This window comes from Chironomus tepperi, unplaced genomic scaffold, assembly GCF_022539635.2.
Source record: "Chironomus tepperi strain 1889 unplaced genomic scaffold, CSIRO-AGI_Ctep_v1 contig_298, whole genome shotgun sequence".
Lineage (NCBI taxonomy): Eukaryota > Metazoa > Arthropoda > Insecta > Diptera > Chironomidae > Chironomus > Chironomus tepperi.
In genome coordinates, this window is record NW_027226420.1 from 1,205,375 (window position 1) to 1,218,379 (window position 13,005).

At 33.5% G+C, this 13,005-nt stretch overlaps 1 protein-coding gene across 1 annotated transcript in view; it reads left to right on the top strand.

Moving 5' to 3' along the window:
* Positions 1-7,638: 7,638 nt before the first annotated feature.
* The window catches only part of exp (expansion), a 92,302-nt gene continuing 86,935 nt past the window's right edge, over positions 7,639-13,005 (top strand). The window contains exon 1 of the mRNA XM_070642587.1: positions 7,639-8,076. Coding sequence (XP_070498688.1) covers positions 8,012-8,076 — 65 coding nt within the window. The 5' untranslated portion in view covers positions 7,639-8,011. The remainder of the gene's footprint in view (positions 8,077-13,005) is intronic.

Genomic DNA, 13,005 nt, shown 5'->3' on the forward strand with positions numbered 1-13,005 from the left:
AAAAACAGGCTTAGGTAGGCCACATTTAAGGCACACCAGTAACCACTATGATTAAGTTCTATACATGTTTTGTACATATTTATAAAGGTAATAGTAGTAACTAGCAATAACAGAAAACAGAATGCAAAAATGTTGGTTCTAAAAAAAGTTATAGTCATTTGAGTGGCCAAAAAAGGGTCGAGGAGGGCAACCAGCATAGGCAAAAACATAAAAATTCAAAATTTTAATGAAATTCTTGAAATTTTTTGTAATAAAATTATTTTTATGTCATAATAATTCAAAATATTGTATTTTTTGTCAAAATAAACGTAAAATTTTGAATTTTTGTGTTTTTGCCTATGCTGGTTGCCCTCCTCGACCCTTTTTTGGCCACTCAAATGACTATAACTTTTTTTAGAACCAACATTTTTGCATTCTGTTTTCTGTTATTGCTAGTTACTACTATTACCTTTATAAATATGTACAAAACATGTATAGAACTTAATCATAGTGGTTACTGGTGTGCCTTAAATGTGGCCTACCTAAGCCTGTTTTTAACAAAATAGTCAAAAATCACTTTTTTTCGACCCAAACTTTTTAAAATTGATATATTTTGCACAAAATAAGTGTAAATATTCAATATCAATCAAAAAAAGTCAATAAAAATATTTCATATCTGAGAATTGAGAGACTACCTGAGTATTACCTATGAAGGCCCCTAAAGTTGCAGAAAGTTTACAAAATGAGATTTTTTGTGTTTTGAGATTTATAACTATCATATTTTGACATGAAAAACACAAAAATATTGTATTATTTATTTTCTAAGTGGTAGTTTTAGAAATGACTTTTTTGAAAATTTCTTTGAAAAGGGTCAGTCACAAACAGGGTCCGTTTTCACGACCAAGACTACTTCCAAATATTAAGTATTATATATTGTTGGAAAGGTATTATAACAAGCTATACTAAACAAGAAACAGAACTGAAAAATATTTAGTCATGTAAAAGTTATAGCAGTTTGAGTGATGAGAAAAAGGGTCAAGTCGTCAAATAGCATATGTACCTCTAACTCGGCGAATTTTGAACTTTTTCTAAAAATTTCTTCATAAATCGTTCTTGAATGACTAAATGCATACAAACACATAAAAAAACTTTTTCAAAATGATATTTTCCAAATTTATCTCAGAAATATTAGTTTTGAGAAAAAATTCGTCCAAAACTTAAAATGCAATAACTTTTGCTCCCCAGTACTTATTGTAAAGGTTTTAACGGTTTTGAAAACTAGAAAGTAAGTACTTTAAGCTAGTATAGCTCCGTATGGGGAAATCGACCTAAAAATGTTAGTTCCGGACGCCTGAAGCTTTTTTTCCTGGTATTTTCATACATTTTCTAAAGCCCTGCCATTAAAACCCAGTACATATAAACTTTTCAGTATATAAAATTAAAGCTCTTATATAGTACAATTAGGAACCGAAAACCGTTTTTCAATATCTTTTAATTAAATATGGAATTTCCCGAGTCAAACAAGATGTGAAAAAATCTGTTTTTTCACTACTTTTCAACTTTAAACAGCTCCAGAATCGACCAAACAGCACCAAATGACCTGAAATTTGGCATGCAAGTCTATTGTTATATGTACTACAAGAAAATAATACCCACTAGATGTAATTCGAAAAAGTCCAAAAAACAAAGTGAATGTCCCTTTTTTTTTCATTTTGCCCCATAGTGCAATTATCAATATTTTGTGCTGTATATGACTCAATAGGTGACTATAGTCCAGGGATGGGTGACCTGTGAGCTGCGGCACACTTGTTTATCTCAAAAAAATGTGGATATACCATAAACTGTATGAAGCGTGCGTATTGACAATTGGCAGGCAGAAGTCTGCCATGGATCACTGTTGATCTATACGGTCAGCAAAGTAAGTAAGCAGGTATGCCGTATGCAGTTTCAGTCCTGTCTCTTTACCAAGGTGTGTCGCAAAAAACAAAAGGTTTCCCACAACTGCTTTAGTCAAAAAAATTATTTTCTCTGACTTGCGTAACTGCCGTAATTATTTGGTTAACTGGAATTATTTTGCACAGCCATTGAGCAGCCCCAAAAAGTGGTCAATTTGCTAGCTTCTAATCAATTGTCTGCATTATTAGAAAATTAAATTATTTCTCATCATCATCATTGCACATTTATAGTACTCATCAACACTATAAGTATCGTTCATATCTCACATCGTACATCTCAATCTACATACGCTTATGAAGGCTCATGAAACAAAATTATTAATGAGACTTCCATTTGGTACCCAAAAAAATAATAATATAATAACAATAATGTGTAATGGCAACAAAACGATAATCTGTCGTGTATTTTGCAGCTTAAACTTTCCATTTCATCATGCAGATACAAAATATAATAATTTTGAGATTTCACTGTGCTCAGTAAGTTAATGTCTCTTATGATAATGCATGTATGTTATTTTCTATTATGGCAACCATAAAAGTATCAACCAAACATTTTTTGCCAGCATAAATGCGAACTTTTTCACTTTTTTTGTGGATTAAAAGTGCGAAGAAAGTTTTTGGCACGTTCAATGCGCATTTTTGGGCCATTCAGACTTTACCAATTCTTGAGTCTATTGAGATCAAGTTAAGGGCTCTTCCAGGAACTCGTGCATTAATTTTTGTGTCTTATGACTCTTTGGCTAAGTGTCATGCACTCAATAAGCAATTGCATCATCTCATTTTTTACTTAAAATCTCACAAAAAAAGTTGGACATCACTTGATTTTTAGGATGGTGATAAAATCAAACAATTGAATTAAGTGCACTTTAAGTTTAATGGTACATACAGACTGAATGACCTGAGTTTAACCTCTTTTGTGGTTTACTTTGTGGTTAGATTGAGGTATTCTTGAGTTTAATGGAGATTAGAAGCTGTTTTGTAATGTTTGAAGATAGATTTAGCTAGTCAGATGCATAAATGACAATGGAAGGGATGATACAGTTAACAGGATTGTTGTGAACATTAAGCGAATCCTTGTCATATCGACTGAATAGAAAAAATTGAATAATCGATTGAAAATCCAGCTTCAAGCCAACTTAAAAATAGCAAGATGCCGGGATTTAAACCAAAATCTGCACCGAACCGTCGTGGCTCTGACTTGGTGCTGGATTCCGGGATCTTGCTGAAGTCACGCCAGCTTGGTGCCAGATTTTGAATCGATTAGACCGACTTGTGCTGTTCAGGGCTCTAAATAGAGATTTAAAGATTGGATTTTGACAGGAATCGAACCCACGACCTCACAAAAGTGTATTGTAGATAGTCGGTATATTGCTTAACCACTCGACCACAGAATTCTCACTGTTGCTGTGACAAAATAGCATTTATAAGGATTAATACCCAAAGATTCTACTCAGTCTAAGTACTATAAGACACTACATCAATAAATAAAAAGGTTCATTCCTTTATCTAGTCATTGTAAGCTATTTCTTCTGCAACTTATTCTAATTCCCCACCCAACAGACAAATTGGCTCTTCAACTTTCTCATATCAAACAAAACCACACAAAAAATTGACTGTCATTATTCAGACTTAATCACCAATATTGTTCGTACATTTATGTCGAGAAAGAAGACTTTCTTGATGAGGGACTCACTTAATTTTGCAAATCTTTTTTAATGCCTTCATGCAAAAATAATGCACAATCTACAAAAAAAAAAAGCTTTATTTTATGTCTAATTTAATTTTAGTCGTTGCCATTTCACGGCACTTTTGAAGAGAAATTTAAGTTCCATACATTATTTTTATTTACTATAATATAAGCGTAAATAAGCACAATAAATCAATCAAAATATGTTTGTTTGAATAGAGGATAATTTCATTTTAACATGCGAATATCCATCATAACATGATATATAGTCAAGTGTGATATGGACACTAAAAATTGGCTTTAAAATCCAGCATGTAATTGACTTGAAAATGTCAAAATAATAAAAAGTAAATTGAGTGATATTGGAAGTAGGTTCCATAAAAATATTACTCAATGGAACTTGATTTGTGATCAATCATGGGGCAGCAGCCCTTTGTGGAGGCATGTTGGATACGTAGTCAGGGAATTCGAGGAATACTTTAACAAATTGAAGAGTTTTGGTCCAAAATTGGAGAGCAGGACATGAGGGAGGGAGGTCGTTTGACCCCAAAACCGACATCCATCTCTCCTCCCACTTGTCCCCCCTCAATACACCTCATGGCATGCTGAGTGAATTTTTATGCAAATTTCACAGCCTATTGAGTATGATTCATAATCAGACAATGTCAAAAAGTTTCACCAAAAATTTCCGACTTGATTAATACCAGTCTCATTTCTCAATTTTCGACATAATTTGCTCTTGATCCCGTCATTAATTCGCAATAAAACAAGTCATAATTATTATTTAAATATTTGGTCAAGCTCCTGACATCCCATCGACATTTTGATGATCTTTGTGCTGTTTTTACCTCCGGACTTTAAACTCACAAAGGTCATTTCAGTCTTTAAAATAAACTTTCAAGTTTGTATAATATTGCAATTGATAGTAACAAAAAATTTTTGAAGGCATCGCTGGTATTTTAAATATTGTATATCCAATTCTTGTTTCGAGCTGTCAATGAATTAATAAAAATGTATTTTCAAATACCATTGCAAATGCCATTCCAGTTTAGTGCACTAATTTCAAGTTTTGATGTCTTTATTGGTCGTTCTTGATCGTCATGCAGGCTTCTTTATGGCTTGAGCATACACTAAGTGCATCACGTGCACGCTTTGTCACAAATTCTATTTAATTAAATATTTTGATTTATTAGCAATTATGAAAAAGTTAATTAAAAGAATAAGGAAGTCATTGGATGCTTAAAAGACATGCAAGACGTAATTCGTAGCTAATTTTTTGGAAAGGATTGAAATCATTTAATTATTTTTCATATTAATAATTCAATTTTTTTTGGATAGAATAGATTGATTGAGAAAATAAAGCATGTTAATTGACTATTTGCTGGTCATTGCGGCGATTAATGTTGTTGTGGATTAACAGGATTTTAAAATGCATGATGTAATTCAGAATTGGCCAGAATCATCAAATTTTGACTTTATTTATCAGATTGTACTCTCGGTACTAAAAATATGTCCATTTAGATGCAAATAAGACTGACTTACGGTACCTGTGGTACCACAAATTTAGCATGTGTCAAATGAATGATATTCATAACTCTTGCTAGTCACGTTCCTTCAAAAACATTAATAATTTACATACTGTTATACTATATGTAGTTTTTGGTGCTAAAATCAGGTTAATGACTGATTCTTAAAGTCTGTAAAGCATGCAAGAATGTAGAATGACTTATCAGAATGGCAGAAGTCGGGTAATGGATCTGAAATTCAGCAGCAGGTTGGTGTGACTCTAGGATGGTGCCTCTGGAAACAAAGACAATGTGATATAGGAGGATTGCCGGATTCCCTTAGAAGGAATCTGTCGATAGAGATAGTAGTGCACTTGGTATCGGAAATTGGCATGTAAGTAAGTAAGCCGGATTAAAACAGAGTCAGAGGACGGCCTGGGGATGGATTTTCGATCAATTAGGCAACTTGTGCTCCTCGGGTTAGATGTTTCATGTGAGGAAAGTATCAAAGTTGACAGTACTTTGGAAGTCCGAACTATAAAAGTAAAAAAAGGCGTCTTGACTTGAATCCAGACTACACTTTTCTTACAGATCGGGTTCGACGAAGTCCAAACCCCATTTCCATTGGTCTCCAAATTGTAGACCTGCCAACTCTGGAGACTAAACCGGTCAATTTCGCATGAAAACCTAAATCCCAACCCTGCTAATTCTCAATTTGACTTAGTCCTTAAATTATCCACACTTTGATGTCAAAGACCTCTCAAATCCATCAAAAACCAATTCAGCAAATATAAAAATTTCAATTAATTCCAAAAAAATTCCGACAAAACTTAATTACATGGTCTTGTGTCAATAAAAATAAACATCAAATGTTCTGGTCAAGTGATCTGGCAATCAAAAGTGTTAAAAAATCAATCAGAACAAGAGCATGAACCAATCTAAAAATAAATAAAAATTGGTCAATTGACTTCCTGCTATGTAAAAAATAATTTATTTATGCCAATAATATTCTTATCTTGTGCTTTATAGCAGCTAGAGACTGTGTTTGTTGGTAATATACATTATTGTGGGTCAGAGGTGGGTAAGCTGTATGGTGTGACACATGCTGTGGTTTGGTATACACATTTGATTGTAAGCATTGCCCATAATCGCACACGAGATCCGGTTCTTGGTTCGTCAGTGTACCGCAGCACTCATTGGTTGCAGCATCGATCGAAACTGGACACGACACAAGGCTTATGACATTTTGGCGAGAAAGTAGTGTGCCGCAGTACATATGGTTGCAGCCTCGATCGAAACCTTACATGGTATAGGGTTCTTGACATTTTTAGAGGGTATACTAGTGTGTCGCGGTCCACAGGTTGCCCACCACTGTCGTAGATATTAGTCGAGTTTTGAAAAAGTCTATCATGCACAAGATATTGTCCAGAGAGCAAGCAACAAAAAAAAAATAAACTTAAGCGATCAAGCATTTCTTGTTTTCATGCCAGCCCTCTCACATAACAACAGCAATTGTGAACATTTCAAATTATTTACAATATCTTGGCGAAAATATAAATCGAAATATTGGAAGTAAAGTCTGGACAATAAAGCAGCAGCAGCAAACTACCCGAAAGAAATATGAAATGTGAAATCAACTAGTAATAGACTGGAAATGCTTTTCGGTATTATATTATATTTTTTTTTTCTTCTTTTTTTCGGGCCTAGCTGAGTTTTTTTTTCATACTATTTTTTTACATAAGTCGCATTCAATACGTAGACGTTGAACGCGGAGGACTTGACTCACTCGCTCGCTAACTCGTTTTGAATTTTAATGATTTTTTTTAAGTTTTAGTGCAAAAAAATGAAAATTTAAAAAATAAAATATTTAAAAAGTGAATTTCAGTTAATTCTTGAGAATATAAAGGACTTAATCGTGATTTGGATATAAAATATTAAATTGTGTGCTTATAAATAGAATATGTGTGAATTAATTTATGTGTAGTGTGCAAAAAGTAATAATATTTGTGGTCATCAAAGCGTGGCTCAAGTGCAAGCCATTAACAAGCTATTAAATGAAGTTTAAATATTTGTGAATTCAATGCTGTTTGCTTCCGATAATTATTAAATGCCTGAATAGTTGCAGCATAATTAAAAAAAAATATTATTATCTCTGAATAATTTCTTAAATCGCAGTAATCAAGAAAAAATAAATAACAAGCGACTTGTTACTCAACATAATCGCGGAGTGAGATAAGTACAAAGCTAACTCAGTGTTTAAAATCAATAATTCGATGCATGTCTTAATAAGTTTTCCAAAAAAATAAAAATAAACAAGTGGATGAAAATATTCAGTCATAATTCGCCAAATAACAGGTTATAACCATTCATAAAATATTCAATAGATGATAATATAAGTTTAAAGTGAAAGTGATGCTTAAAAATTGTCGTTTTTTTACTGTCATTCAAAATTATTATTATTATTTCTTTTGGCTTGAATGACTATAAATTTTGACCTTTGTATATCCATATTTGACAATTCGCCTGTCATTTTGCATTATCATAAACGCAACTTGACGTTTATTTTTTTCTATGAATGAATGAAGTGAAAAGTGAAAAACAAATAGTTACCGTAAGATAATAAAGTGGGGAACCACGACGAGTATGCAAATATTTGACAGTGAAATTTTTATTTCTATGAGTAGTTGATCAAAAAATAATTTGAATTTTTTAACCGTTAAAAATATTCAAAATTGTATGATCTCAAAAAAATAAGAAATTGAAGTGCGACAAAACCCGTTAAATAATTCCAATTTTGGATATTCGCGAAAACAAAGAAAAAGCAACAACAAAAAAATTATTCATTGTGTTATTGTCATCAAGTTTATAACTAAAACGGCCACAAAATGATGACTTTATACAGGACATTGAAAGGAAAAAATAACACGTACAAGAAGAAACGTGATCGAAGGTAAGTAGCTAGTCATTAGAGTTTAATTTCTTAATTATACCTTACGTGATAAGTCAAACTGTATAGAAATCTCAATATTCAAATTTATCGCAACAAAAATTTTTTTTCACTTCCGGAAATGCATAGAAACAGTTTTAGTATGTAGCATGTGGACATTAGCTATGCACGAATATTATTTATGCAAAAAGCTACCTAGAATCTCTCATCTTTTGCATTTGCATGAATTTTAGAATCTTATGCTGCATACATATATTTATATAGAGGCACAAAATCATGCTTCTGTGCTGAATTATCGTGATCACGAATTCCTTTCGACAACAGTCATTGATCGATCCATATTCATATGCCTTTTTTTTTACATTGCATAACAATTTTTTTCTACTTCTTTCTTTCTTTTAATATTAAAACATGATTTACTTATTCTCACATGGTCAGTCTATGTCTCGCGTATAGAATTCAATTGTTTCGTATGCTTTCGTTAATATAGACACATCAACCTTCCATCATTGCTACTGCTATAATTAAATTGTCAATAGACAGTTTTTTGGGGTCGTTTACTTATGATGTATAGAGTTGAGCTGAGGGTATAGTAGAACTGGGAGTATATTGTATTGAGGATTAGATGAATGGGATTTGAACAATTTTGGGGTCGAGGCTTCTGAAAAATCACTTTGCTGGTATTAGGATTCGAACCTGGAAGTTCAAATTCAACAGCAACTTTTGTGATCCTCGCTTTGCTAACTGAGCTATTAGGGCACTTCTTAATCTTGACTGTTTTGCTTCTTAACATTTTGGCGCAAAAATGGTCATTCACTTACTGCTTCAACAAGCACAAATCGGTTAATTGATGAAAATTCTAACCCAGGCAGTCATGACTTTGAATTGTCTCCAGATTCGGTTTAAATTATGCCAAAGTCATAATTCCAAATTTCGGATCCGAAGCAGAAATTGGTCAACAAGCACAAATCGGTCGAATAGTCGACTTGTGATATTTGGGTACATAACACATTATAAGGCGCAGGTTCAAAACATCTGTTCTATGATTTTGTGACCGAAAAACCAAATTCAACTTTTCTTCATAAAAAATTAGTGACAAGTACACTTGCGGATCGAAATAAGTTAGCGACTCCGAGGTGTATTCAGAAGGAGAGCAAACGGTTGGGGTTAACCCTTACCTTAGTCTTCTATTTTGACAATAATCTTTATTTTCCTATGATTTTTCTAGACAAATATTCCAAAATTATCTTCAAACTTTGCGTTCCGTTAAAAAAAATTGTAAAACAACACCCATCCCACAGTAACGTTGTTACGCACCTTGATCTAAAAGGAAGTCATTGCAAATGCAATTTTCCCAGTACACGTCATTTACGAACCACACAATAACAGTATTTCATATTTCTAAACAAATATTTCAATCCAATAAATGAATCACATTTTTGACCATGGCAATGACATGGTCCCATTGTCGCATCTTTTTTTCATATCCGTATGTGGAATGTCTTTATATAAGTCTCTCTCTCTTTTCTATTTTCGTCAATATGCAGTTAAAATTTCTCGAAAATCATTCAAATTAATAAGATATGCTAATGTCACGTTTATCAACCGCGCACACGTATGTAGTAGCAGCAAGCCAAGAAAAAGAAGAAGTAAAAAATCTTTATGTATTTAGCTTGTCGATCGATTTCGCATAGTCTAACTGGTAGGCGAAAAAATAATTGCAATTTTATTGGTAAAATCGTCAATAAATCAAATATGATTGAAGAGGTTGTGTGTTAAGATGAAGGCCATGTCTATAATTTATAAAGTTCGTTTAGACAAAAAGAAAATATCATTGGTAAATTTTTGATTAGTTTGTCTTATTGCCTGATGGGGTGTAATTTGGAAGTTAATTGGATATAAACTTTCGAATTATGAGCAATTTTATGTTATGGATGGATAGATGCAGAATTGATGTTTTGGCGGGATTTTGATGTTTGGTAATGTGCATCTTGATGCTGCATTAGTTATCTGACTCAGAGTTCTAGAATATCTGCAAGGATGTCGTGTGATCATTGGTTCGAATCCTTATCATATCTGGAACACTCTATACCATGTCCCTGAGTGGATAACTTAACATACTGTCCATTTGATAACAGTCGGATCGAAACATGTTTTATGGAAATTTCCTGGAAAAACCATCATTAATCGACCAATTGTCTAGTTATTAACTGGACGATATGTTAAGTTGTTCACTCTGAATCAAAGCTCGAAGTCGACTCGGATTTTGTATGAAAAAGTCATCTCAAGGCGACACGACTCCATTCAAGAATCGAGTCGACTTTGAGCTTTGCTCTGGATGATTCAAAAATTGGCTACTGATGAGAATCGAACCCACGTCTCCACAAACGAGTGCTCCAGATATTCGGTCAATTGCCTAACAACTCGGCCACAGAGGCCGTTACTCTCAATCTAACAGAATCCTCTATATATGGCTCGATGCCCTACATTCATATCTATCCACACACCAAACAAGTAGTAAACAGTCCGATAATAAATCACAGTAATCTGATATGACTCAATCATAAATTTGCCAAAAAAAATGTTGTTTAAGGTTCTCTGTCTACAAAATTTTAACCAACAGCCTTCAAAAAACTCAATGAGTAGGTGTGAAATCTTGAATAGTCGCAACTTGAGCTCGTAAGTGTCAAAAAAAAATTATAAATAAATTTCCTATCTTGTAGCTAAATTTTTTTGCGACTCTAGTTCCTAATGCGATTATAATGTTAGCACTTGACACAATGATTTTGGTACTGTGTGTATGATTATGCACCTTAAATATTTAAAGTCTCATTATTTCCTGATTATTTCAAGTTTTAAGTATGACAAAAAAAAATTGATGAATTTCTAGTCGTAAGAATTAAAAATATGCAAATAAGAAGCTTGCCTGCAATCCAATTTGATCTGTCTGCGACTATTCAAATATTCACAATTATTGCTTTAAATTTTTCGGCAACTTCCTCGTCAAAGCTTTATCAATCAAGAATCCAATGTCAAATGACTTTCATAAAAATTCAATTGAAAACTACTCACAGATGCTGTGTCCCGTTTAACTCATTTATGATGAGATTCTCAATGATTCATAATAAAGTACAGAAAGATTTTTCCACATTGCTCACGATCAATGCTTAATCATTTTTTTATAGCTTCAAACATCCATAAAATAAATATGACCCAATATTAACACCGAGTGCGGTTTTGTGGCTCTTCTTTATTTCTTCATGCAAATTAAGTAGCTGTACAGAGTTGTTGTTTTAATGAAGACATGAATTTTGTAATTTTTGAGTCGGATATGTGTATGTTGTCGGTCAGTCAAGAGAGTGGCTAAGCACAACATTGGTATAACATTTCAAGTCATCCAGATTGAGCCTTGGGGTCGTTTACGTAATGCGCAACTTGACAATAAGCTTTTTAAGCTCCTTATTTCCATACCCGTCCAAAGAGCGTTACCAGCAGAACTAGGGCTTTCTAAGTTGTCTTATCAATACTACCCCAGGTTCCCTAGCGTATCCCACATACCCAATCCTAGCTGCCCTAGGTTACTTTACCCCACGATATACCGACTGTTTTAAATTACCTTTCGCCACTCAACGATAATGGTGGGTGAAGCATCCTTCCTAGCCCTTGCATCCTTGCTAAGCCTAGGTTGATCCATTGTTCCTTTCCTATCTTCCTAGAGCTTGCTATGATGACCTATCAGTCCTACTGCAGGTATTCTATGTTATCCCACGTTCGCTGTACTAGTTGCTCTAGATAACCTTCCCGAACTTATCCTATTCTGGATGTCCTTGGTTGCCCTACCCCAAACTATCCTAGCTACCTTAGGTTGCACAACCCCACTCTATTCTAGCTATTCTAGGATGTTCTACTCCACTCTATCCTAGACTTGGGTAAGGATAAGGATTTATCCTAGGCTATCTACCCGGACAGGTTAACTAACCAGCCCCTGAACATTAAATAATAAGTGAACGGCACCTTATCCAATTTCTATCATTTACTATCTAAATTACAATTTCGCATTCCAATAAAATCATCAGCCACAGCAGCATCTCAACAAATTTCTCCCTACATGCCTATCTCCACCATCTAAATCCACAACACTGAATCACAACCACTTACAACAAATCGATTATTAATGTAAAAATTTGATTTGATGACAATCAGCCATGCTTGATTATATAAAATAAAATGTGTTAACTACTTGCTTATTGCAATTGGCATGTAGTGAGCAGCTAAAGAAGGTCAATGAAGTTGTTTTAAAAGTCATAAATTGGCATAAAAAAATCCTTCAAAATTATAATAATGCAGGCACAGCAAAAAAAGGGAAATAATCCTTGCACACACATAATTGAGAGGTAAAAATTGAGGTGACCAGAAATGGGACACGGACGCATGAAATAAACAGAAGTTAATTCCGTGACTGTATTTGTGAGGTGAATGAATTATTCTAAATGAAAACACACAAAATAGAAGAGGCAAAGAAAAAAATTGAATGGAAGGAAGTTATTTCATTTCATTCCTTTTTCAGTCGTTGCCTTCCGTTCATCGTACTGCACGACATTTCAATAAAGTTCTGTGAATGTTCTGTAAACTGTTTTTTGCTATTGCATAACTGCATATTACATAGTATTTGACAAAAATCCAGTATATAGCAGCAGCGGGCTATGATTCTTTAATTCATGAACTGATCACAATTCTGTCTATAAATGGAAGTTTCCTTTTTGTCTATGTAAGAATAACTAAGTGAAAGATTTATAATAGCGAATATGAGTGGAATTGGATTTAAAGTGAGTAAGAGGAATAAAAATATTCAATTCAATTGGCTATGGACATGTGAGGGGGACATAGAAACTGCAAAAATTATTGTGTATTAAAGAATAATAAATTATTACT